Genomic DNA, 27663 nt, shown 5'->3' with positions numbered 1-27663 from the left:
CGTCCCTGCTTTCAATATTTTCTTTCCACAACCCGCTCAGAGGTTCCTACTCGCCCTCTCCCCGGATCCGCCCTCCCGGGAAGTCTCGCCCCTTCATCAGACCGCCTTGGGGATGCTCCTCGCCAGAGCGTCTCCTAGGAGATGGCGGCGCCCCTTGCACGTCAGGAGCGGCATAAATCTACGCGGCCATCTTCCCTCACTGCCTGCGCCGCTGGTGACAAAGAAAGGTCAGCTTCGAGGTCAGGGCGCCACCATATTGGCCAAAGGAGGGTTGGGCTTCTTAGGAACCCAGGAGCACTTGCTTCTCCCCGCCCTACGTAGCCTAGTCCTCTGGTCCACAAAGGATCCAGTCATCCGCTGTACGGCCCAGGTTTCAACATGGCCGCCCCCGGCAAGAGGCTATCCAGCGGGCGCGGCCATCATACCTCCCTTTAAAGTTCAGAAACCCAGAATCCTGTTCTCGGGAAGGTTGCCGGGTAGCGGCCGACAGCCTCAAAGTCGCGACTGAGTCTGCGCACCCGCCACTCGGGATGGGAAGAGCTTGTCCTCTGGCGAGGCGGCGTGGTACTGCGATCGATTTGGGGTTATGGGCGCGGATCCAGGAAAAATGGGAAAGGTCAGTGTGAGAAACAGTCAAAATTCGGGACTTTTGTACCATGGTGATCGGACGACTACGGTGGCCCGACTGGGTCAGTGATGGGTGCCCATAAGGGTCAGAGACGAGGGGATTGAAGGGTTAAGTGATCCGGCGTCTGAGCCTCATGGGGGTTCTGTGGTGGCGGGCGGAGGTTTGTGGGAGTCAGTGGCAGTGTCTGTGAAGAAGATGGATTGGGAGTACGTGGGAATCAATAAATGAGGGTTCTTGATTGGCAGAGTGCGTGGGGGCCAGTATAGTGGTCTTCAGGGGTCTGGGGCTAAGTGGGGTTCTTCAAAGTCCCTGATTTGAACAGCATTAGGGCTCGGTGATGAGAAGCCTGAGGGAATCAGTGATTGGATATTCTGAGTTCTGTTGGGGTACCTGGAACTGGTGATTGTGGAAACTTTGAGGTTCAGTGATTAGTGGGTCAATGGGCATCAATGTTTGGAGAAATGCTCTAGGCCATCAGTGGTTGAGACTTCCTTTAGATCATCGATGGGGGGATCTGAGGGTATTAGTGATTAGACTTTTGTAGATTAGGGAATGGGGAATGGAGGGATCAATGGGGTTAGTGATTGGGACTGCCAGTAACTGTGGGAGGAGGTGGGACTGTGAGGGTCAGCGATTGATCCCCAGTCACTGGGATATCATCGGAGAGCAGTGTGGGTTCGTGCTCTGGGATCTGTGTAATTCACTGTTTGTCCATCAGAATGGACCAGTGAGCTTTATAGGCACTGACTAGTGGTCTTTGATGGTCATATTTGAACATGTGGGGATATCAGTGACTTCAGGGACCTCTGGGGATTGTAGATTAGGGACACTATGTGTGTCCATGACAAGGAGGCTTGATGGAGGTTGGTGTTGAGGAGGCTTGTGAAATTCAGAGGTCGGGGATGGGAGAGTCAAGGATTTGAGGCTGCAAGCCTGCATAATGGGATCACACTTCACCCCTGTGACCCTCCCCAGCTGATGGGGAGCCAGTTCGGTCCAGTCCCTCAGGGCCAAAGCCCACCTCAAAACTCTTCTTGAAACCTCTCTCCCCGTTCTTCTATTGTTCCCCACATTAACAAAGGTGCTTTGAAAGGATCAAGTATTAAACTTATCTAAAGTAACGTGTTAATAAAGGTGTGGCATCTATTGCTCGTGGCAAGAATTTAATGCATATTTCTTCTAATGTTTCCTTTAAGGTTCTTTCTGGCAAAAGAAATGACATGTCCATCTGTGACAGCATCCCAAGAGTGAGCCTGGTTTCTGGAAACCTATTTTGACTCCATGACAGCTAGGATGGATGTGGCCTTGCCTGTGGTTAGAAAACGAAGAATTTACTGAGTAAGTATCTACACTGATATTGTAAAAGATTTGGCTGAAGGAGTAAACTTTGAGAGTGTTTGGAAAATACTTTTATCTAGGCTCAACTTAAAAATAATGTTCTAACCAACAGAAAAAAAAGGTGATTATGTGAGGTGATGGAGGTGTTAACTAACCCTATTGTGGTAATCATTTTGCAATATATACATGTGTCAAATCATGGTGTTGTACACCTTAAACTTACACAATGGCATATGTCAATTATTTCTTAATAAGGCTGGGGGGAAAAGAGAAAACGAAATAAACTACATAAGGAAAAGAAACTAGATCTGGAAGTTACTGTGTTCTGAGAATCTTTTTGCCTAGTTCTGTATTTTTTAGGCATAGCACATTTGACCTCCATGAATCTGTTACTTATAAAATCCTGGTAGAACAATTCGATAAGGATAAAACTGCAATAATAACCGCAAAAACAGAACTTAAAGCTACTTTTAGAAACTGCTCCTCACTAAAATTAAAGTCAAACTACTGGTGATTAAGATGGGCTGAGCCAAGAGTACAAATAAAATGAAAAGAGATTTTGGCCCTTAGCTGAATGAAAGGGTGAAATGCTGAAACAATATTTCAATTGTTTTTTAAAGTATTATATTCAATCCTTAAGTAGTCTTCAGACAAAGCATAATGACTGTAACATCTTAAGAAACAAAGGAAGCTGAGAGGTAGGGCAGATAACATCTTTCAGAAGCCATACGTGTCAAGCTTTAGTTTTTAGAGCAGACAGTTCCTGTTTTTCAATTGCACAGAATCAAAGACAGGTAGCTGCTTTGATGCAGAAGTCATGAGCTTGGGGACCGCGTTGGGGCATCTTCTTTTTTTTTTTTTTTTTTTTTTAAAGATTTTATTTTTTCCTTTTTCTCCCCAAAGCCCCCCGGTACATAGTTGTATATTCTTCGTTGTGGCTCCTTCTAGTTGTGGCATGTGAGATGCTGCCTCAGCGTGGTTTGATGAGCAGTGTCATGTCCGCACCCAGGATACGAACCAACGAAACTCTGGGCCGCCTGCAGCGGAGCGCGCGAACTTAACCGCTCGACCACGGGGCCAGCCCCAGGGGCATCTTCTTTTTCTTGTGGCTATTTTCCTTCATCACCTACACTGTGTTCAGTGCCAGGTTTGGGAGCAAATAATTTTTCTTTTTAAAATTTTTAACATAAGCCTGTTATTGAGATAGAAGCTACATGCAAAATAGACATAAATATACAGCTTAATGAATTGTCGCAAAGGGAACACCCCTAGGTAATGCACTCAGATCAGAAAGCAGAGCACTGTAGCACCCTGACAGCCCCCGCGATACCCCCTCCCAGTCACTTCCCTGCCAAGGGGAGCCATTCTCCTAACTTCTCACATCACAGATTAATTTTACATGTTTTGGATAATTAAATGGAACATTCATACCTAGGAGGTGGGGGCAGAGGGAGTATGTGCCTCTGTATGAAAAAAAGTTTTCAAGTTTGAATGCAGATTATTTCATTTTATTTATAGTGTTTCCCCAGATCATTAGATATTCTTTTGTAACACACATACAGTCAAGTATGCTTATTTTAAGGGTACAGCTCATTGAATTTTTACAGTACAGAGAACCATGTAAACACAACCTAATCAAGATACACATCATCTCTTACACCCTGAAGGCTTCCTTATCGGTCAATACCCATTGCCACCCCTGGGTCTAATACAATGGGTTGGTTATAATTTTTAGCTTGAATTAGATGGAATCATAGAAATAATCTGAAGCCAAAAGATTAATACCATGAGGAAGTTTTATCTGAAATTCTGAAGCCAGACAAACAGCAGGAGAAAATTCTGACCTGTAGCCCTTGGCCATTTGAGATTACCTGTTTTCTGTTATTCCTTCTGGAAACCAAAAGCACGCACAATGAAGTGGACCCTGCAGGTCCGGATGGACTTGGAGGCAGAGTCCTGTTAATGAAGCTGACAGGCTGAGGATGGCTCTTCTCTGGAGGCAGTTTGGATGGGGAGCTCAGAGCCCCCTGGTCAGAATCTCTTAGCTTTTGGAGACTGACCATTGGCTGCAGAGACCTGAGTAAAGCAGCTTGAAAAGAGCTTCTAGAGGGGCTGCCTGCCCTGGGGCCAAGACGCAGTGGCTCCAAAACTGCAGAGTATTCTGAAAGGAGTCCTTCTCAGGGAACCTGGAAGATCGGGTGAATTCACTCGGATCGAGATTTCTCCTCTGTGCCTCAGATGTGCAACCTGACATATCTGGGAAAGCAGCTAACCTCCTCCTTTGACTCACAGCTCTTCCCATCTTGCTCACCTTTCCACAAAGATAAGAAATTTTTGTTTTTAAATAATTTCAGCTTAGAAAAGTTGCAAGAATAGTACAAAAATCCCTGTTATACCCTTCACCCAGATTCTGCATTGTTAACATTTCCTATATATGCAGATAATTTCATTTTCTTGCTATATTTATATATATTTTAATTTTTTTTTTTCTGAACCATCTAATAACAAGCTGCAGACATGATGGCCCTTCACCCTGATGTGTATTTCCTGAGTACAAGGACATTGTCTTATATGACCACAATATAGTTACCAAAAGCAGGAAAGTTAACCCTGAAACAGTATTATTATTTTTATTGCTGTTATAGTAGTATAGTCCACAGACCTTATTTAGATTTCTCCAGTTGTCCCAATAATGTTCTTTATAGCAGTTCTTTTTTCTGGTTCAGGATTTATTCCAGGATTACATGTTGCATTTAGTTGTCCTATCTCTTTAGACTCCTTTAATTTGGAATGTTCTCTCGGTCGTTTTTTGCCCTTTTGACCTTGACGTTTTGAGGAGTACAGGCCAGCTACTTTGATAGAATGTCCTTCAATTTGAGTTTTTCTGATTTTTCCTCATGATTAGAGTCATGTACATTTTCGACAGGAACACCACAGAAGTGACGTTATGTCCTCAATGTACCATATCAGGAGATGCGTGATGTTGGTTTGTCACAGTGCTGGTAATGTTAACTTTGATCACTTGGTTAAGGTTATGTCCACCAGGGTTCTCCTCTATAATGTTCTGTTAATAAGTGTCTTATGGGGAGATATTTTATGACTATGTAAATAACCTCAAACTTTCATTCACTAGTGTTAGTATCCGTTAATGATTCTTGCCTGAATCAATTACTACTATTATGGTTGCCAAATGGTGATTTTCTAATTGCATCATTCCTTCTACATTTGAGCTTTCGCTTAGCCCCCATGTATTTATCAGTACAAATGTAATAGTGTGTCCTAGTTACATGTAAAATATGAGCTGCACATTGGAAACTTACAAAGCTGGTTAAAATGTTGAGTTCGAACATGAGCCAGAGCTCAGACCTTCTTATCTCAAAGAAAACATTGTAGGAGATTGACTAGTTATAAAGAGATGTCAGATCACGTGACAAAATGACTCACACAGACAGGAAGCCTCTAGGGTCCCACCCTGGGCCAGATAGATTTCTGCAGTGCTCTCACGATGAAAGATTGGGATCTGGAGAAGGAAAAGAAATGAACTGTCAGAAACGTGATAGAACTGTCAAAACCTGATGAAATGATCCATATATGTTATAAAACTTAAGCCATGGTTTTGTTTATTGTGTGACAGTGAATCATACTGTATGTGTTTTTAATCAAGATGGAAAAGGTCAGATGAGATAATATAGGATAGTGTCTTCAATTGAGCCAAATTGTGGGTAGTTTTCTGTGGTTTCCTTTTCTGTCTTGATTAAACATTTAATGGAGGAAGTTAGAAAATATATATATGAAAAATGGAAGGAATCAATAAATATAAAAGGATAAATTGAGTTTAAAAAGGAAAAAGGGAAAACTGGTAAATCTAATTTTTAAGAAAATCAATAATGTAGATAAACCATTAGCAGACCCTATGGAGTCAGGAGGAAAGTAACAGATACATAAATAGGAATGCAAAAAGGAGAATAACCATATCATTAAATAATATTTTTGTAAAACTTTACGTTAATGTATTTCCAAGTTGGCATGCAAAGAATAATTTTCTAGTAATATGTGGATATAAAAAGTTTCCATACAGGGGCTGGCCCCGTGGCCGAGTGGTTAAGTTCGCGCGCTCTGCTGCAGGCGGCCCAGTGTTTCGTTGGTTCGAATCCTGGGCGCGGACATGGCACTGCTCATCAGACCACGCTGAGGCAGCGTCCCATATGCCACAACTAGAAGGACCCACGACGAAGAATATACAACTATGTACCGGGGGGCTTTGGGGAGAAAAAGTAAAAAAAAATAAAATCTTTAAAAAAAAAAAAAGTTTCCATACAAAGAGAAAGAAAATTAAGCAGTCCATAGTTGTGAAAGTTTGAAATGGTGAAAAAGATTCCTGCCCACCCCACCTCCTGCCAGCCTCTATTTCTCCTCTCAAAAAAAGGCAACTCTCAGGCTTAGAGAGTTCAGTTGGTGATTTCTTATAGAGCCTGGAAGTAACTTCCAAGTAACATTTCTTCAAATAGGTAAACTTTTCTGGGGAATTTATAAACAAGGAAAGCACTACCAACTGTTTTTATAAAGCCGTCATTCTTGTACTGATTGCAAAAACTGGAAAAGATGACATTGCAAAGAAAACTGGAACCAACCTTGTGAATAAATATGCAAAATCCTAAAAAATTAACAATGTATTCAAGTAGTAATATATTCAAGTACTATTACATTCTGACCGAGAGGAAATTCGTCCTAAAGATGTAAGGTGAGTTTAATGTTACTTGAAGAATTTATTAATGAATTTCACCATATTAGTGAGTCAAAGGAAAGACACCATACAGTTACCTCATAGATGGTAAAAAAAAAGCATTTGATAATGTTCAACACCTTTTCTGGATTTTTAAAAAAATAGTAAAACTGAACTATTTATATGCTTTCTTAACATGATAAGACCTTCTTTATCTCAAATTGAAAGGCAGTATCAGACTTAATGGCAGAAACTAAGTGTTCCCGCTCAAATGAGCAGCCTGTCGCTGCTGTGACTGCCTTCTTCTAGGTGCCTGTGAGTGCAGATAATCAGAGAGTGAGATAAGAGGTCTAAACTATTGGAAAAGAGAAGAACAACCTATAAGTGTTTGTGGATGAGATAATTATATACCCTTCCCGCCCCCAAAGCTCAAGAGGATTAACTCTAAAACCATTACAGATATTAAGAAAGTTCAGTAGTGGCTGGTTTAAAATGAGTATAGAAAAATAGATTGATGACTTTTCCATTTCAGTGAGTAATTAAGTGGATGAAAATATGCCATTTAGAATAACAACCAAAACCACAATTGACTACCTAGTAATAAATGCAAAAAGAATCAGAGGACCTATGTGAAGCAAAGTACAAAACTGTTTGAGATGTAAAGGAAGTCTTGAATACATGGAGAAGTCTTAATCTTGGATTAGAAGGCTCAGTATTTTTCAGAACTGTCAATATTATCTTAGACGTATTGGCAAATTCAGTGCAAAGTTAAGCAAAATCTAAGAAGGGATTTTTTAAAAATTATAACAGTGATTCTATATTTCATACTGCAAGATGAAATATTTGAGAATAGCCAGGATATTTCTGAAAAATAAGTAATGAGAGGCAACCTGCCAAAGATTCTTTTTTTTTTTTGGTGGGATTGGCCCTGAGCTAACATCTGTTGCCAATCTTCCTCTCTTTTATATGTGGGATACCACCACAGCATGGCCAAATGAGTGGTGTATAGGTCCATGCCTGGGGTCCAAACCCATGAACCCTGGGCTGCCAAAGCAGAGCATGCAAACCTGACCACTACACTGCTGGGCCAGCCCCCAGACAAACTTTTAAACTATGTTATACAGCTTCAGGAGATAAAGGCTGTGACCCAAGAGGAGATACTGAGTTCACTTTTGTGGGTAGCAAGGAGAGATCCATGATCTATCTGGTTTTGAATTTGTGCCTGAGAGCATCCAGATGATGGTATCTGTGTAGTAACATTCGGCTTTTGAGTTCAAAAGTGAGGGACGGGTGACAAGGATGTGTGAGTCACAATCTTGTAGGTAGGGAGGAGACAGTAGCCCTTCTGGTGACTGTCATGCTGCTGTCAGGGGACTGACTGCATGGTGGGACCACTCTCCAAGATTGACTCTTTACCAAGAAAAACAGTGATTGGCTTCATCTTCCACCAGATTCTCCCCATAGGTGGTCAGTTTGTGGGAAGGCTTGGGGCTGAGGGAGAAAGGGACCCTTGTTTTCACATTTCCTTACTGAATCAGACCATGTGGCACTGTGACTTTGTCTGCCATACTAGGCCATGGACAGAAAAATTGCTACAATAATTTTACCTCGTTGTTAAAGGAAATTGAAAAAAAATTCTCCATAGTTTCATCATGTGCACCCAGTTATTGCTTCCTGCCCTTCTTATTTTAGTCTGTGTCTTATTGTGATTTATAATAAGAAATACATATTTGGTCTTCAGTCCCATTTCTGGCACAGAGCTCCTAAAACCCTTGGAATTGCCTAAGTGATAAGAGGGATAAAAGTGTCTTTGTTATTCATAACTCAGCCCCTTTCAACCGCACCTGAGCTTATTTAAATGAGGTAACTTTTGGAAAGGGCTAAGGTTGGGCTTTTAAAAATTATTTTTATTATTTATCATTCCTATTTTCACAGATGAGGAAACTGAGGCCCAGGGAGATGAATTGTCTGGCCTACATTCCCTCAGTCAGTCAGAGGAATTGCTTAGCTTCAAAATTCTGTCTGAGTGACTCCCAGGCTCAGGGTCTTTGCAGAAGGTTCCCCTGCCCCAAACCTGGAGCAGAGCCATCACTCAGCTGTGTCTCCTGCGCTGTCCTGTGCAGGCTGCTCCCCCTCAGGCCCCAGAGAGTATTTGCAAGGGAACTGTTGCGTGCCTCTCACCATGGGGTCTGCTCTTCTTCAGGTTCCCTGAGTGCCCTGTACACCTTTGGGTCCCATCACCTCGCTGGACAGCAGGGCTCTCCTCAGGGCCACAGGATCTCAGTCACATCTACAGAAGGCCCTGCCAGGGGCTGCAGCTGAGGGTGAGTTACTGTTGAGAGATGGAGCTGTGAAGGCCAAACAGGTCTGGTAAAAGCCTCTGGTTCAGGAGAGGGGAAATTGGGACAAGAAGCCCCTTCCGAAGGAGTCACCCAAGGTCCCAGACCTCTTGCCAGAGCAAAGACTCTTAAGTACAGGAAATAGCATCCTCCCTGAGTTGGAGGCTGAGCAAGACTCAACTTGGTGTCACTCCTGCCAGGGACCCTCCCTGGCTGCATGGTAGGAGAAGGGTTGGCCCTAAGATTTTACAGAAGTGAGGGAGAGGCAGGGAAAGCCAGGTGTGATAGGCATGTTCTCTCAGGGGGAGGGGACATCTGTCAGCCCATTACATCCTGCCGTCTTGTAGTATGAGATGTGGCCAACTCATTCTCTTGTTGTTGCTGGCCCTTTCTAGACTCTTAGCTGCTCCCCTGTGATTTTTGCCGCCTTACTTGGCCTCTGTGAACATGGGGAGTTCACTCCTTCCTAACCAAGGGGCAGAAGAGTCTGCATTCTCAGAATGGTAGTGGCGGGATCTATGGACCTACTGTATCTATAGATTTTTTTTTTAATTAAACTTTATTTGGAAAATTTGCATGAATATTACTGTGGCCTCCTATGTATCCTTTATCTAGGTTCACACAGATAAAACCACGTTTACACTCTCACGCTAGTCTCTATGTGTGTGTGTGTGTGTGTGTGTGTATATATATATATAATGTTGTTATTATAAATATATATTATTTTTATCCTTTTTTTCTCAAGCATTTGAAAATAAGTTGCAGACATGGTGCTCCTTTACCCGAAAATACTTCAGTGTGTATTTCCTAAGCATGAGAACATTTTCTCATATAACTGTAGTACAATTTTCAAAATCAAGCAGTTAACAGTGATTGAATACTATTATCTAATCCACAGTCTGTGTCCCGATGTCAACTGTTAGTGTTGTTTCATAGCACCTTTTCTTTTTTCATTCCAGAATCCAGTTCAGGATCACATGTTCCCTCTATTGACATATCCCTGTAGTCTCCTTTAATCGGGATCAGTTCCCCAGTCCTTGTCTTTCATGAAGTCGACATTTTTGAAGAGGATAGGTCAGTTATCTTGTATAGAGTCACTCAGTATGGTTGTGTCTGATGTTTCCTCATGATTAGAGTCAGGTATGCATTTTGGGCAGAATACCGCAGAAGGGATGTTGTGCCCTCACGGTGCATCATATCAGGGGGCATGTAATGTTATATATCTTGTCACTTTTGATGTTAAGCAATCACTTAGTGTTAAGGTGATATCTTCCAGGTTTCTCAAGAGTAAGGTTACTATTTTTCCTTTTATAATTAATAAATATATTGGGAGATATTTAGATACCCTGTTTTTCATCCAAATTTGCCAGTGTTTTTAGTATCCTTTGATGCTGCCATTTCATTTAAAGGGGAAAGAAGTGATTTTCCCAGGTCACAGAGCCAGAGCCAGAACCCAGGCCTCTGGACACACATTCGCCAGCACATTTGCCACACCACCACTCAGCTGGAACCCGCAGCCGTGGAGACCAGGCCCAGGCTGAGTGCCAAGTCCAGGAGGGCGGGGGAGGGCCCTCTCCTAGAGGAGCGAGTAGTGAGCCAAAAAGCTGGGTTAACTGTCTCAGCCTGCTGGGCCCCGGGCCTTTCTTGACAGCTCAGTTCCTAGTGGCCAGTTCACTTCTCTCAGAGAACCCCCTCCCCCTCTTCCAACTCTCCTGTAGCTTCCCTCATGATGAAAAAAGGCAGTGGGACAATGAATGACATATGTAAATAATGAAGTGCGTGCGTGTGTGTGTGTTGCAGTTACAGATTAGAGTAAGAAACATTCTGCCACCCAAATTGAATCACCAATGGCATTTTATTGTATTTCATACCAGAACTTTTTCTACACGTTTATTTTTTAAATAATGGGTAGGATTGTGGTTTTTTTATTTTTTAAAAGCTTGAGATGTAACTTGGAGAGAGAACAGCGTGTAGCTTAATGAATTTTTCCGTTGCGTGCACCCTCATATACCCACCACCCAGATCACCATAGAGAATATTTCCAGCGCCCCAAAGGCTTCCCCTGCCCCTCCCAAGCAATGCCCACCCAAAGCCATCACATCGCTCAGGGTTACCTGTTTCTGACCTTCATATAAATGAAATTCAAACAGTAGATTTTACCTTTTTTTAAACTACTCTTTTGACTTACTGATATAACTTGATTAATGTAGTATTTAAGCAAAGAAGTATCTGTGTTTTATTTAACATTCAAGAAAATCACTTTGTATTTCTTCTGTAGAAGAGACAGGAATCTGAGTAGTTCATCTTAACACTATTAAGACGAATTCGTTATTGTGTCTTGTGAACAGGATGTCCCTTAACAAAAGGCACATAGGGAAGAATTGTAAGGGAGCTTTCTGGGGTGAGGGAGATGTTCCATATCCTGATTGTGTGGTGGCTCCACGGGCGAATACATTTGTCAAAACCCATCAAATTGTACAATTAAAATGGGTTCATTTATTAAATATAAATTATACCTCAGTAAAGAAAAAAATTTTTAGGTACAATAAGCTCCCTGCTCAGTCTCTTCCATTACTAATACAGTAGTTAAATGCCACTTTCACACTAACCATGTTTTATGACCTGTACAATATTTCAAAGCATTTTGATACAATTAAGAGATAATGGAGGGGCTGGCCCAGTGGCGCAGCAGTTAAGTGCGCACGTTCTGCTTCGGTGGCCCGGAGCTCGCGGGTTCGGATCCCAGGTGCAGACATGGCACCACTTGGCAGCCATGCTGTGGTAGGCATCTTACATGTAAAGTGGAGGAAGATGGGCACAGATGTTAGCTCAGGGCCAGTCTTCCTCAGCAAAAAAGAGGAGGATTGGCAGCAGATGTTAGCTCAGGGCTAATCTTCCTCCAAAAAAAAATAAAAAATATAATGGATATTTATTGTCCATGAAGAGAAAAGTAAAACATTAACTCACTTCACATTGTAGGGTTATGAATTTTTCCCTATGTGCACCCTCATGTACCCACCACCCAGATCATGATGGAGAATATTTCCAACACTTTAGAATTATACCCTGTTTCCAAAGATGATTTGTCAGTAGGTTAGTGAGAAAGGACTTGCATAAAACAAAGCTAGGAAAATGTATTCATTTTAAAACAATTTTCCCCCTTAGTGTCTTGTGCTCATCACTAAACTAATCGAAAGCTATTCACTTTCCTTAAAAGGAGAAACTCACAATTTTATTCACATTCTTTCAGAGATTCAGAATGGCTTCTTCGGTAATTTCTTCCTCTCGGAGAATCTCTATTTTTCCTTAGTAGTAACTTGAACAGCTCTTCATCAACACTCTCGCAATCTATAAGGAAAGCAAAGAACAGTTTTTCCCAACTCTAAGATGTTGTCTCTGATTCCTCCTGCCTTTTAAATAATTGAGTAGCTCAGGACGTTGGGTGGCCTTGGGCCTCAGTGCTTATGTTGAGGTAGTTTGGCCTGGTGAACCCTCCATGTTATTACCCTTTGGTGTCTCTAGGCTGTTTTACTAAGAAAGTTTACTGCCAGTCGCCCAGTTGGGATGGTATCGTCTCAGCTGGAAGTTGATAATATTACAGGGATTTCACCTTCAGTGCAGATGAGGGCAAGCTTAATATTTAGGGACACTGAAGTCCTTTTATACTTATGTGACGGTTGGAATAAGTAATTTTTTTTTTAAGTTTGGTGCTGAGCTAACATCTGTTGCCAATCTTTTTTTTTTTTTTCTTTTCTTCTTCTCCCCAAAGCACCCCGGTACATAGCCGTGTATTCTAGCTGTAGGTCCTTCTAGCTCTGCTGTGTGGGACGCCGCCTCAGCATGGCCTGATGAGCAGTGCTAGGTCTGCTCCCAGCCTCCAAATCGGCGAAACCCTGGGCCGCTGAAGAGGAGCATGCGAACTTAACCACTCGATCATAGGGCTGGCCCCCGGAATAAGTAATTTTTAAATTCTCCAGCTTCCTTGACACATGAAAGTGTATAATTAAATAAAGTCTGTTATTCCAGCTGCGGCCAGGTTTTCCCAGCCTCTTGTAATTAATTTTCCTCCATCTCAGAATTGACCAACTCTAGGAATAGGGCAGTCACTGATTAATGTTGGACGGATTATTCATGATTATGTAAGGAAACCTCAGGAGAGTAATTTGCTAGACCTGTTTTTACAGGAAAGGACACTAGGACAGTCAAATGGTGTGAATGCACTAGACTCAGGAAAAGCTCTTCTCTTGTTACAGTCTCTTCTTTTTGCAAAGGAGAGGTATTAGTTGCTCTATTTTAAAAGTTGTCTTTCTAGACTCTTTCTCAGTGAGCAAAGCCTGGCTCTGGTGGGAATCAGCTGTGAGGTTGACAAAGTTTGAGTTGTCAATTGTCAGGGCCACAGCTCAAGAATGCCAGTCAGGAGACAAACACTTGTTGCCCCCATGTGGTGAGATGGTCTTCCTGCCCTCAAAGATGTGAGTCAGTTCTGGTGGATGCAGGACTTGTCTTGTCACAGCTTGTGATCTTATGCTCCAACAGCAGAATTGAGTAGATGTGACAAACACCATGTGACCCATAAAGCCTAAAATATTTACTATCTGGCCCTTTAAATAAAAGTTTGCTGACCCCTACCTTAAAAGACTTCTTCCAGCTTCATCTCAGTAATATCCATCCCCTCCCCGCAATGTGACTCTGTCACCAAATATTAGTTATACCTGTTCTGGAATTTTCTAAAACATTCTAGTATATTCTGTCCTGTGTTTGACTTTTTTCATTTGACATAATGTCTGTGAAATTTCTCTATGCCCTTGCATGGATGGATATCAGCAGTTCATTCTTTTTTATTGTTAAGTAGTGTTGCCTTGCCCAGATGCACCACAATGTATCTAGTTCTCCTGGGCAGTTTCTAGTTTTGACTTATTATGATCAAAGCTGTTATGAGCATTCTTATACAAGCCTCTGTTGAACAGTATGCATTCCTTTCTCTCGTATATACCCAGGAGTGGGACCGCTGGGTCGTAGGGGATTCTGTGTTCAGCGTTAGTAGATGTGGCCAAACAGTTTTCCAAACTGGTTGAACCCAATTACAGTCCCATCAGCCATGTGTGAGAGTCTTGCTGCTCCTGTGTGTTTTCAATTCCAGGCTGTAGATTATTGGCACATGATATTCAGACCTATTTATAAGGTTTCTGTGAATGAAAAACTTGAACATTCTTTATTAATATTTTGTAACCTGTTTAATTCCCTAGTTCCTAATATGTGGATATTTTGGAAATAGGGAGCCTCCGTGTTATAGTAGTCATATCTAACTACAGTACCAGTTATTTTAAGAGAAAAGATTTTAGTATCGTGATTTTTGAATATCACTACAAATTCATAGATTTTATAGGCTGAAACTCTGTGAACGTGTGTTCATATGGAACTACTAGGCCGTAACATAGTCGTATAATTAGCTTCGGTAGATAAGGCCAGTTTTCTCTTGGCTCTCTTCCTGCGTGGTGGGAGCCCCTTGAGGCTGGCTCCTGTGCCCCCTTGCTAGGACCTATCCACTGAAGAAGTGTCCTTGCTTTCTTTTTTTTTCTTCTTCTTCTCCCTAAAGCCCCCCATTACATAGTTGCATATTCTAGTTGTAGGTCCTTCTAGTTCTGCTGTGTGGGACGCCACCTCAGCATGGTTTCATGAGCGGTGCTAGGTCCACGCCCAGGATCTGAACTGGCAAAATCCCCGGCCACTGAAGCGGAGCACGCGAACTTAACCACCCAGCCATGTTGCCGGCCCCTCCTTGCTTTCTAACACTCAAGATTACAGAAGTGCATCTTGTATTCTTTGCTCCAGATGTGGACTGAGCCGTTTCCCAGGAGCTCTGGTTCTTTTTAGTGAAAATCAGTGGTAGAGATCAGAATCTGGGTACTAGCTGGCTTTTCCAGTGGAGATGATGCTGCCCTAAGTTGTGTCAGTGAGAACAGCCACAAGAGAGAGAATTTTTTTCCTGTTTTATTTATTTATGTATTTATTTTTATTGCAGTAACATTATATAATTTTCAGGTGTGCATCATTGCATTTCTATTTCTGTGTAGACTACATCGTGTTCACTGCCCAAAAGATATAATTTTAAAAATTGTGAGTTATCCCATTGATAATTTGAATATAGTTCTAACATTAAACATTCAAGAACATCATAAAATACTTATTTACACTCTTAAACTATGATTTACCTTTTTTCTTTTATAATTTAAGGCACTTATTTCTTTAATTAACCATCTTAATTAAAAGTAACTGTTCTTTGTTCTCATTTGTTGAAAATTATTTTTAATGACAACACTAATAATCTACTGGATGATAACAAGGTTTAGCTTTTCAGTAATTATTTATGTCATAGTTTAAGTAACCATTAGTTTTACTAATGTTATACAGTTATTTTACTTTCCTTTGAGTTCTTTGTAATATTTTCATAAAAGTTATAGAAACCCTTTTCCAGTATATACATGGGGCCGGTTATGTAAACGTTTAAAGAGTTTTGTTTTTTAATAACTTTCTGTTCTTACTTGGTAGCAGCTTTTACTTTCTGGGACGTCTATTTTGTGTATCCACATTCTGAGGTGAATGGCACCATTTTTTTCTTCTACCACAGTGATTTAAAGTGTGACTTTTTTGTACAAGATTTACACAGGGAATTTGCAAGTTCCAGGACAAGCCCAGTCCCTCACAGCCATGTTTTCTCTTTCTCCACCCTCCTCCCCCCAATCTCTATCTTCACAGGCCTCAGATCTTTTTCCAAGAACAGCAGAAAATGATTGAGTACCAGGTAAGTGTGATGTTAAGTAGCCTAGTTTCCTTTCTTGGGGAAACTGTTCTGGAAAAACCATATGCATGTCAAGCATATCTACTTTGTCATAGCCCGGGTTCTCGGGAAGACAGACTTGGAGATGGAGCTTTGCACACAGGAGGTTGACCAGGGAGACTTGCGGTACCTGTAAGGCAGTGAAGGAAGCAGGATTGGGCGGAGGGAGTCTTTGAACAGAGGCACCAGCTGAACTTACAAGATGCTTTGGAGCTGGGATGGCCCTGCGTGTTCTGAATGGAGGCAAGGCCTTTGGCCAAGGGCGGTTCTCAAAAGGTCTCAAGCCTGCAGCAGCCACCATTCTAGCAGCTGGGAGAAGTACCTGCAGGGGGGTTTGGCTGGAACACCGCAGCCTCCTCTCTACACACCTCTCAGTGTCAAAGTTGCAGGAAGTGTTAACTCCTCTGTACTTTGTGGCCCACATATGTAATGAAGAAAATGCTGAATTTCAGTTAGAAGAAAGTGAAAATGCAAATACTATTTCTTTTCTGGGGGGCAGGAGGATTCCTCCAAGTTCACGGAAGTCCTGAGTATGATCTAAGGGAGCTGCAGCCTGGATCTAGACTGAGGAACAGACGAACTGCCTGGCGTCGGAATTAACTTTTATTCGCCATAAGTGTCTTTGTTAGTTTGGCAGCAAATAGATGAACATCTTATTCCCCAGCAAGTCTCAATATGAGGTGTTCCCATCTTTTGAAGGTGAAGGGCCCTGTGTCCTGACAAGACATCCCCTCAGCGCTGAGTTCCTGCATTCCCACCTCCTCGGAGGCCTTCCTCAAGCAGGGACATCTTTTCTGGAGGCCTGTCCTCTGTCATTTCCTAGGTCTTTTCTCTTGTCCCCGCAGCCACTGTCAGTGCAGCCAACCCTAGACACCATCACGAGTTCCAGACCGCAAAGTCCTTAACCTTTCTCTCCTGTCTGCCTTCGTCTCCTGAATTCAGTGATTTCCCTACTCTTGATGTTTCCACATCCTGTTACCCATTCCTTCATGAGTCCAGCGTCTTCTCTTCCCACTTAACTGAAAGTTTTCTGGCCTAAGGCACTTGCTGAGGCTGAAATCAGAGGATGCTTTTTTATTGTTCTGCCAAATGAGACCCTGCCTTTTGCCCGCTTCTTCTGTGTGAAAGGCAGCTCCGTGTACTGCTTAAGAGCACAGACCCTGGAACCAGCTGCTGAGTTTGAATCCCAGTCCTTACCCTCTGTATGACCTTGGGCAAGGCCTTGAATCTCTCTGTGCCCCAGTTTTCCCTTTGTGATGGAGGATAATGGCACTTACCTCAGAGAGTAGATGTGAGAACTGAATGAGTTAATACCTGTGAGGTGCTTGGAACAGACTTGTTGTCCATATTATGTGTTTGTTATAATCACTGAGGTCTGTCGTTCACGCGAGGGACACTGCTCCCCTACTTTCTCATGACAGCTTCTCAGCATCTTCTGTGGTTTCTCTTTCCTTCTGCTTATCTCTTAGACGCTGGTGTTCCTGTGGGTTTGAACCTTCTCTGGGGCGCCCGGGGGTGTTTCCTCTCTTGGTTGGATGGGGTGAGTCTGCAGATGACTTCCTCATCCGTACCTGAGCCCAGGCCTCTTCCAAGAGCTTCAGACCCCTTTGGCCATGACGTGATCAACATCCGCGCCTGGCTGCCCCACAGCACTTCCAACTTAACATGTACAAAGTTGAATTCTTGATTTACGTCTCCTCTTCCCACTTTCCCATCTCAGGAGATGGTACTCTCCCACCAGGCAAGCCGGGACTCTGAGATTTATCCTTGACTTCTCCCCACCTTCCCCCTCTCACACTCAGTCACCAAGTTGTGCTCATTTTACAACCTTAGTGTTTCTTCCATCTCTCTCCTCTTCATCCCTGTGTTTGGTGAAAATGGCCTGGTCTTTGGGTGCAGAATTACATCTTTTCTATTTTATTCTGTTCTTTTCTATTCCATTCCGTTCTGTTCCATCCCATCCCATTTCACCCGACACTACCCCACGCCATCCCATCCCATGCCATCCCATTCCATCCAGTTAGCTCTATTTGGGAACTATTGACCCAGAGCTTGTTACTGAGCCAAGCCCTGTGCTCTGTGATGAAGCCTGATGGCTGCTCTCTTGTTATCATGGTGTGTTGTTCTGGCATCAGAGAGCGTGTCTAGTTGGCACCTGCTCTGTGCCATGACCTTTGTGTGGGTCTTAGGGTCTCATGTACCAGCATCCATGGCCTCCACCCTGCCTTCAGATCCATCTGCCTGGGCCACTGCTCAGGCGCCACTGTAAGATGCAGCATTCTTCAAGGAGACCTACAGCCTCTTGAGCGTGGAGTGCAGGTCTGGGCTGCTCTGAGCCCCTTCAGCCTCTGTGGGGTCCTGTCAATGCTTCTTTCCTTGGGCCACTCCCAGAGGTGGTGCACGGGTATCCCTGTACTGCACAGTGTACTAGAGCTAGCCACCGCACTAATGCCCAGGCACAGGCCCTGGGTCCCCATCTCTTTTTCAGTCCTTTAGAATTGTTTTCCATTTCATATAGACTCTAAAACATTGATTTACAATATTTTTCTACTTAAATAAAATAGGCGCCTTTTATATAGCGCTGTCGTGTGCCAGGCACGGGTTATAGGCTTTGCACATATTAAGTTATTTAAACGTCATAATAACTAACAGACACACACTGTTATTATCTCCATTTAACAGATGGGGAAACTGAGGCACAGAGAGGTTAAGTAGCTTTCCCAGGGTCACTCATTTAGTGGCTGAGCCTGCATCAGTCCTGCCCCATAGTCCACGCTTGTAACTGCCCTGCTCCATTGCTCTTGTGTCTGTCAGTCACTGTGAAGGCAGTGAGCAGTGCGCAAGACCACCCCGCGTCTGACACCAGTTGCAACGTTGGAGGTTCCCAGGACCACCCTCAGGTTTAATAATTCACTGGAAGGACTCACAGAATGTTATAATCACAGTTATGGTTTATTACAGCAAAGGGATATACATTAAAATCAGCCAGGAAAAGTGACACTTGGGGCAGAGTCCAGGGGAGTTTCACACATGGAACTTCCACGTGTCTTCTCCCAGTGGAGTTGTGGACGAAGCTGAATTCTCCCAGCAGCGACGTGTGACAATACACACAGAATCGCCAACCAGGGGAAGCTCACCTAAGCCTTGGTGTCCAGAATTTTCTTTGAGGTTGGTCACATAGACATGACTGACTGCTGACCTCAGTCTCCAGCCCCTCTGGAGGTTGAGCTGATGCCTGTGACCCAAAGACCCCACCAGAAGTGACCTTGTTACACTCAGGTGTGGCCCTAGGCCCCCAGGTAAACAAAGACACTCTTATCAAGCAGGCATTCCAGGGGCTCAGCTCCCAGGAGCTGAGGGCAAAGATCAGACCTCTCTTTGGGCAAGTTAAATTCTTTACAATGCAGTCACTTGAAGATATAGCACATGTAACTAAAGAAAAACCGGTTTCCTCTACTCACAGGAGTAGAGTTTTTTCCCCACACCAAGCAATTCTCCAGTTCTCTGTGGACACCGACTGGGTGTCCTACAATTTAATTCAATCCAGAATTAGCCCACACCCTACAAGTTAGGGGCTCGGTCTCCTAAGACTGCCCCCCACTTCAGACGCCAATTACAAATCCCAGATTGTCACCTGAACTTCTGACCAACTAGCTGTAAGTCTGGGATCCCCATGACCCCCTCCTTGATAATTTGCTATAATGACTCCCAGAACTCAGGGAAACTCTATATTTACTATTACATGTTTATTATAAAGGATGTCATAAAAGATACAAGTGAATAGCCAGATGAAGAGGTACGTAGGGCGAGGTACAGAAGGGTCCTGAGCACAGGAGCTTCTGTCCCCTTGGAATGTGGTGTGCACACCCTCCCAGATGAGTTCACCAACCTGGAAGGTCTGCAGAACTTTCATAGAGGTTCCAGTATGGAGGCATGGTTCATTAAATCGTTGGCCTTTGATTAGCTCCATCTCTAGTCGCTCTCCCCACCCCAGAGGTAGGGGCGGGGGTGGGGAGGTAAAGGTTCTAACCTGTAATCACAGAGTTGCTTCCTCTGGCAGCCAGCTCCAATCCTCAAAGAGTCACAGCATTAGCATAAACTCAGGTGTGGGTGACAGGGGCTTGTTATGAATGACAAAAGACACTCCTGTTACCCCTATGAGAAAGTTAACAAGGCTGGCCCAGTGGCGCATCATTAAGTGCACACATTCAGCTTTGGCGGCCTGGAGTTCACTGGTTCGGATCCTGGATGCGGACATGGCACCACTTGGCAAGCCATGCTGTGGTAGGCGTCCTACATATAAAGTAGAGGAAGATGGGCACGGATGTTAGCTCAGGGCCAGTCTTCCTCAGCAAAAAGAGGAGGATTGGCATAGTTAGCTCAGGGCTAATCTTCCTAAAAAAAGAAAGTAACAAGTGTTTAAGAAGCTTTGTGCCAGGATCCAGGGAGGAAGACCAAATATATATTTCTTATATCACAATATTACAGGTGCCATAGGTTAGAACTCGTGGTTCTCCCTCAGCAGCTATCTGGTCCCAGGGCAGCAGGCTCTTTGGAGAATTTATTCTCTGCACTAAACCAGAGGACTGCCCAGCCAGTGAAATCTGAGGCTTGCCAGGCTGTGAGGCCTTCTTTCCAGACTATTCTATTCCACCTCTGGCTCTCCAACTGAACTCTTCTGCCGCTGGCCTCTTAATGTTAGTGTCCCTTGGGACTCCTGGGCACTTTGCTCGTCTTGTCTCTGCTGAGAGATCCCGCACAGTTTGATAACTCAGCCACCACCTCTGTGCTGATGGCTTGCACAGCTTTAGCTCCATTCCGGATCTTGCTCCTGACACAAGACTCATCTGTCCATCCCGCTGCCTGCCGTGTCTCCACCTGTGTGTCCCACAGACACGTCCAACACAACACATCCTCTCTGCTTCTGCCGTTTTTCTCGTCTCTGATTTACCACCATCACCCAGGGGCCTTTGAGATACTTGGGTAGTGATCCTCCCCCCCCCCCCCAGGCAGTTAAGGTGCAGGTTCTGCTCCTCTCTACAGTGGTCCTTCTCTACCCCGCCGCTACTGTCCTGCCCGTGAGCGTCATCTTCCACCTGGGTTGTTACAGAGTCTATCCTTTTGCTTCCCTCCAGGTCACTCTTCTCTTTCTGTCCATTTACTTTCTAACTCCTTGTGAGTTTTGTATCTCTTGTAGGCAGCATTGCTTTTTTATCCCATCTGACAATCTCTGCCTTTTTGGAGTGGTTAGTCATATAGTAAATTACACTATAATTTAATATAGTTTAATATAGATATAATTGAATTTATATCTATCTTTTTAGTACTTAGTTTTCTATTTGTCCCATCTGCTTTTGTTCCTCTGTTTCTTCTTTCCTCCTGTGTGTGTTTGTGTGGATTAATGGAGTATTTTTTAGAATTCTATTACTTTGTTTACTTCAGTCCACCTCTTTGCACTGTGATTTCAGTGGGTACTCTAGGAATACACTGTGTATCCTTAACTTTTCAGTCTGCTTAAAGTTACCATAGTACCACATGACACAGAATGCGAGAAACTCACCACATCGCTTCTAGAATGCACTTTCTACACACAAACCCTCCCTCAATAGATTTCCCGTTGTCTTAAGGTCCATCACTCCCAGGCCTCTATACACTCTTCTCCTGTTGCTGAGTGACTTGCTGCCCTTAGGATCACCCTTATACTCCCCCATGCCTTTGTTGATGCTGCTCCCTCTGCAAGAGATGCAGTTTCTCCATCTCCGTGCAGGGAAGACTCAGCCCCACGTATGCCTTAGCTCTGAAGCCTAACTAGACCCTGAAGCATTTAATGGACCATTCACTTCCTGCATGCCATCACCTAGATGTCCTACCATCACAGCTCTTCTATTGTCACCCTGATGGCTTTACATATTGCTCTCTCTCCAGGCTGTGAGCTCCTTGAGGTCAGGAACCATCCACGACTGTGTCCCAAGCAACCAGCACTGGGTTAAACACACAGTGGATCTTCAGTTGATAAATGACAGTGGCTTCCAATGTGATTGTCATTTTCCCCACCATATATAGTCCAGAGCCGGGAGTAGAAAAGGCATTCTAGAGGGGCTGGCCCCGTGGCCGAGTGATTAAGTTCGCGTGCTCCGCTCCACGCGGCCCAGTGTTTCGTTGGTTCGAATCCTGGGCACGGACATGGCACTGCTCATCAAACCACGCTGAGGCAGCGTCCCACATGCCACAACTAGAAGGACCCACAATGAAGAATATACAACTATGTACTGGGGGGCTTTGGGGAGAAAAAGGGAAAAAATAAAATCTTTAAAAAAAAAAAAAGAAAAGGCATTCTAGATAGATAAATGAATGTTGTAAGCTCTGACCTATGAACATTATAAAAAACCAGTACCATCCACCCCACCTACATTTTTCCCCCATGACTCAGTGTCATTTCATCTTCAGCAGAGACCTGTGTCATTCAAGGATGTGGTTGTGGGCTTCACTCAAGAGGAGTGGCACAGGCTGAATCCTGCTCAGAGGGCCCTGTACCGGGATGTGATGCTGGAGACCTACAGCCACCTCGTCTCAGTGGGTGAGAACAGCTCCGCCACACAAGCTAGATTATGCTTGAATGACCACCTTCCCTCTTTCAGTTGCTAAAATAACTGAAGTACCTAGAGCCTCTGAAGTACTAAACAATTTCTATGTGCCAGACACTGTTTTAGCTTTTAAAATATCAACTCATTTAATCTTCATAAGAGCCCTATGAGGCAGGTACAATTAGTACCACTATTTTACACATTTGGAAACTGAGGCAGAAAGGTGAAGTAACTTGCCCAGTGGCACCTACGTAGTACACAGTGGAGCCACAGTAGGACTTGAACCCTCGCAGTCTGGCTGCACAGTGTGCATTCTTAACCCTTCTGTGCTGCCTGGGTGAGTTTGGCTTGACTTTCAATGGGCCTGGATAACTAATTCCTTCTGGGTTCTGGACAAGGTATGTGTACAGTCTCTTCCCAGTACAGTGTCTGTCATGCAGCCTTTTATGCTGCCTGAGTGGCCCTGAAGACCAAGGAGCTCAGCCCAAGGCCGGCATCATTTCCCTGGAACAGGTTATGAAGGCACCAAACCATATGTGATCCTCAGACTGGAGCAGGAAGAAGCACCATGGATTTGTGAGGCGGCGTGCTCAGGCTGCCACTGTCGGGGTAAGTGATAAATCCAGCAAAAGGAGAACCATGGGAGGCTGGCACCTTTGGAATTTTGTTTAGGATCCAGTTCTTAGAAGCCTTACAGCTTTGCAAGTAGCTGGAGACATTTCTCTAAGAGCTTCAGCCTTCTTGATGACCCTTCAACCTCTATGCATCCCACCTCCTGTATCCGGTGTCCTTTCTCTCTCTATTTTAGATCTCACCTCTCCCTGTGTGCTTGCTCCATCTCCCTTTCTCCAGAATCCTTGATCTCTCTCTTGAGGTTATCAGTCACCTTCTCTCTCACATTTAGGCATTCTTACAAATAAGCTTCTATGATTCTGTCATTCTTGCTTGTCCTTTCCTATTCTCTATTCTAACAGTTTCCCAGTAAAATGCTCAGACCAGCCTGCCATACCCACAATCTCACTTCCCATCCTTTCCTTAATCTCTTAAGTTACTCGTAATCCTTTAATTTCCTCAAGTCACAGAGGAGGAAGCAGTGAACTCCAGGAGGTGATCAGGGTGAGTTGGGTGGCGAAGGAGATGGTGGAACTTAGCCCGTCATAACCACTACAATTTAACATTCAGAATAACTCTCCCATCAGCTCTGTAAAACATCCCAACAATACCCATGGTACTCTGAGTATTAGTAGCCCACTCTCAAGGATGCCTCTGAACTTCTGCTTGTCCACAAGTCATGGGCTTAGCAAGAAGAGTCAGTGCCATCTGTTCCCAGATCTCTTTATGCTACTTATACTTGGTGTTGTAATCACATAATTGAATTAAGTATTATAGAAACCCCCAAACCATTCAAGTCATTCTCATGCTTCTCCCCAAAATGATGTCTTTGAAGTTACCACCATCTAGCTTTCACTGGTTGTAGTAGTAGCAGAAAGAGCATTAGAATTATTGGTCAGCATTCAGGGTGTGCTCACTATGTACCAAGACTGTTCTCAGCCCTATATATATATCAACTCATTCGACTCTTACAATGCCTGTGCAGTATCCAGCCTTTATTACCCCATTTACAAAAGAGGAAACAAGCACAGAAAGGTTAAGAAACTTGTCTAAGAACATATAGCAAAGTAAGGGACCGAATGGGGATTTGAACCCAGGTGGTCAGGCTCCAGAACCAATGCTCTTAACCATCACACTCTAGTGCCCTCTGGGGTGTATTTTACTTCATTAAACTGTGCTCATCAACTGTCCTGAAGCCATTGTAACCTGGCTATCAGCTGCTTTTCTTTTCCCTCTTTCAAGAATTTTATATAACTGCCAAAAAAAAAAAATCTAGTCAGCCCTCCTTTATAAGTGTTCTGTATCCTCTATTTCCCTGGCTGCAGCTCAGCCTTTTCCTTCCAAGGGGCTGCTGCATTTTCTGTTTTCCAAACTTTTCTCAGTGGTGTAACTCCTTCAAAAAAGTCATCCATTCTGGGGCCACATGATGCTCACAACTGGCCTCTTTGCCATTTTGCATCCTTTTGTCCTCCTTGTACCACCCAGCCCCTCATTTTACCACATCTCCACAGTTGTGTCCACTTACCTCTGGTTTTTGTATGGCAAAAACTGAAGGCATCCTTATTCCTACTTGCCACCTCCCCTTCACCCCTGCTCCCCACGTCCCCACGCAAGTACATGCATACACATACCTCCCCTTACCTCTTCCAGAGCTTTGCTACCATGTGCTCCTGTTGAATCTTCTGTCTCTACCACCCTCTCTAATTGTTCTATCCATATATGCTGGTTTTGTTGTTGGTTTTTTCTTTGATATGATAAATAGCTTTAAATCTTCCTCCCTACTTTTCATTTTCCACTAACATCTCCTAAAATTGGACCCAAATTATTACCTCATGCCTGAATGTCTTTAAGTCTGGGGTTCTTAATTGTTTTTGTGCCGTGGAACTCTTAGGCATTCTGGTGAAGCCTAATAGACCCCTTTTTACATATGAAAAATAAAATAAAATCCATAAGATTACAAAAGAAACAAATTAATAAAATACGGTAATTCTATAAAATAAAGTTAGAAAATGCAATAGCAAAATGTTTTCAAAATATATGATAATAGTGTGGGTGTACTTCCTTATTTATACATTAAATAATGAGATCTAGCATCAGGTGTAATAACTCATGCTGTCAAAGTAGAGATGATTGTAAACATATTTTGAGAAATCTTCAACAACTGTGTGACATGAAAATACCATATTCACAAACTAGTACAAGTCACAGGAACTAATACCACTGTGTTTTGTTGCTCACATTCATCATTGAAGGAAACGTGCAATTGTTGTTAGAGCTTAATGAAAATAAAGATGTGATTTTCTTTCTTATCCCAATTCACACCTCCCCTGATTTCTATCCACCAAGTTAGGAGCTCCTGCTTTAAGTTCTGGTTAGCTTTGTTGATTCCTTCTTTCATCTAGCTCATCTTAGAGCCCTGCCATTTATATTCTCACTAACTAGCTGAATATGATAACCTCTCTGATGACTGCTTTATTAGTGCTTGTCAAACTCTTAATATGTTGGGCAACTTGTTAAAATGCAGATTCTGATTCAGTAGGTCTGGGCTGGGGCCCAGGATACTGCACATCTGTCAGCATATCAGTTCCCAGATGAGGCTGAAGTTGCCCACTGAGAACCATAGGAACCATTGAGAACCATTGAGTACAAGATGCTGTATGACATTTAAACCCCTTTCCTCTATAACAGGGATTGGCAAACTATGGCCTATAGATTGGCCACCTGATTTTGTGAATGAAGTTTTATTGGAACACAGCTGCATCCTTATGTTTAAAATACTGGCTGTGTTCCCACAATATAATGAGAGAGTTGAGTAATTGTGACCAAGACCAAATGGCCCACAAAGCCTAAAATATCTAGTCTGGCTATGTAAGAACATGTTTACCAACCATTGCTCTATAATATCATCCCATCTTCCTCAAAATTATTTCTTTCTGTACTCTATGACATGTTGATTCCATTTGTGCCAGTGTTCTGAGTCTTCCCTACTCATACCACACTCTTCCCTGCATCGGTGCCTTTAGTTACGGTTTGTGCTCTCTATTTCTGTACTGTGCACCCTTTAAATTCTTAGAGCATTCCTCAAGTAGTTTTTATTCCAGATAATAATAATACAAAGATTCATATAGAAAGGTTTGCTGTACTTTCTCCAGAAAACATTTGGCAAGTTAATGTCCAGAGGAAAAGACGACAAGACATACTTTTGAGGCAAGATGCATTCATCAGCAAGAAAACACTGCCCAAGGAAAGAAGCCATGAATATAATAAGTTTGGGAAAATATCACTTCGGAGCACTGATCTTTTTCCTTCAATTCAAAACTCCAATAACTGGGACCCTTGTGGAAAGAGTGTGAACCATAACCTAGACTTGATTGGTTTTAAGAGAAACTATTCAAAAAATCAAGATGAGTGCTATGGATATGGGAAATTGTTACAGCATACAAACCATGATCGAAGAGCTAATGGAGAAAAACTCTGGGAATGCAGTCACTGTGAGAAAGCTTTCAGCCATAACCCAGCACTTACGTATAAACCAGCAGTAAGCAATTCTCTTGTGTACAAACGTAAGAGAGTTCCACCTACAGAGAAGCCCCACACCTGTAGTGAGTGTGGCAAAGCCTTCTGCTACAAGTCTGAATTCATTAGGCATCAGAGAAGTCACACTGGGGAGAAGCCATATGAATGCACTGACTGTGGGAAAGCCTTTTCACATAAGTCAACCCTCATTAAACACCAGAGAATTCACAGTGGGATAAGACCCTTTGAATGTTTTTTTTGTGGGAAAGCCTTCACCCAGAAGTCACACCGCAGAGAACATCAGAGAACACATACAGGAGAGAGACCTTTTGTATGCAGTGAATGTGGGAAGTCATTTGGTGAGAAGTCATACCTCAATGTACATCTGAAAATACACACAGGAGAAAGACCCTATCGTTGCAGAGAATGTGGAAAGTCCTTCAGCCAAAAGTCATGCCTCAATAAACATTGGAGAACTCATACCGGAGAAAAACCCTACGGATGCAATGAATGTGGCAAAGCTTTCTACCAGAAGCCAAACCTCAGTAGACATCAGAAAATTCATGCTCGGAAGAATGCCTATAGGAATGAAAACCTAATAATTGTGGGAAAGCCTTGAGCAAGATACCCTATTTCATGCTATGTGGAGGATTTATCCTTAGGAGAAATCTCATTGATTTAATTAATTTGGACAAAGTGTTTTACAGTAAAGGAAGTCATGCTCCAATTGTGATGGAAAATTTTATACAAAAGATTATAGAAAATACTTTCTAAAACATAAACATGGTCACTCTGGCTTAAGGAAGTTTAAAAATTATTAAATGGAATGACAATGGAATACAAAATATATGTGAAGAGAATTAGAGGTATGTTATAGTATGTTCCGCAGTGAGCCACATAATAAGACTGTTTATATTTTGGAATTATAAATGTGAATTTAATATAAATTGTGAATATCAAGCACATATGTCACGCAGTATGTAGAATGCCATTCACCAAACTTCCACTCTAAATATCACCACTGTCTTTTTGTGTCTTAACAATACAAAAACAATAATAATAATAATAACATTGTCAACTATTTT

At 43.0% G+C, this 27663-nt stretch overlaps 1 protein-coding gene across 8 annotated transcripts; it reads left to right on the top strand.

Moving 5' to 3' along the window:
- Window positions 1-216: 216 nt before the first annotated feature.
- On the top strand, window positions 217-27538 carry ZNF793 (zinc finger protein 793). 8 transcript variants are annotated; one of them, XM_070499044.1, is made up of 7 exons: window positions 217-616; window positions 1825-1966; window positions 8893-9013; window positions 15785-15830; window positions 22314-22443; window positions 22964-23059; window positions 26215-27538. In XM_070499044.1, the coding sequence occupies exons 4-7, from the start codon at window positions 15816-15818 to the stop codon at window positions 27195-27197; spliced, it is 1224 nt and encodes a 407-aa protein (XP_070355145.1). In that variant the 5' UTR covers window positions 217-616; window positions 1825-1966; window positions 8893-9013; window positions 15785-15815; the 3' UTR covers window positions 27198-27538. The 8 variants fall into 8 exon arrangements, with proteins under 8 accessions (XP_070355145.1, XP_070355144.1, XP_070355143.1 ...); XM_044759444.2 differs by lacking the exon at window positions 217-616 and adding an exon at window positions 731-834; XM_070499043.1 differs by lacking the exon at window positions 8893-9013 and having other exon boundaries at window positions 480-616; window positions 22317-22443.
- The last annotated feature ends 125 nt before the right edge of the window (window positions 27539-27663 follow it).

The sequence above is a fragment of the Equus asinus genome, chromosome 26 (genome assembly GCF_041296235.1).
Source record: "Equus asinus isolate D_3611 breed Donkey chromosome 26, EquAss-T2T_v2, whole genome shotgun sequence".
NCBI classification, from domain to species: Eukaryota; Metazoa; Chordata; class Mammalia; order Perissodactyla; family Equidae; genus Equus; species Equus asinus.
This window is presented reverse-complemented; position numbering and strand designations above follow the sequence as displayed.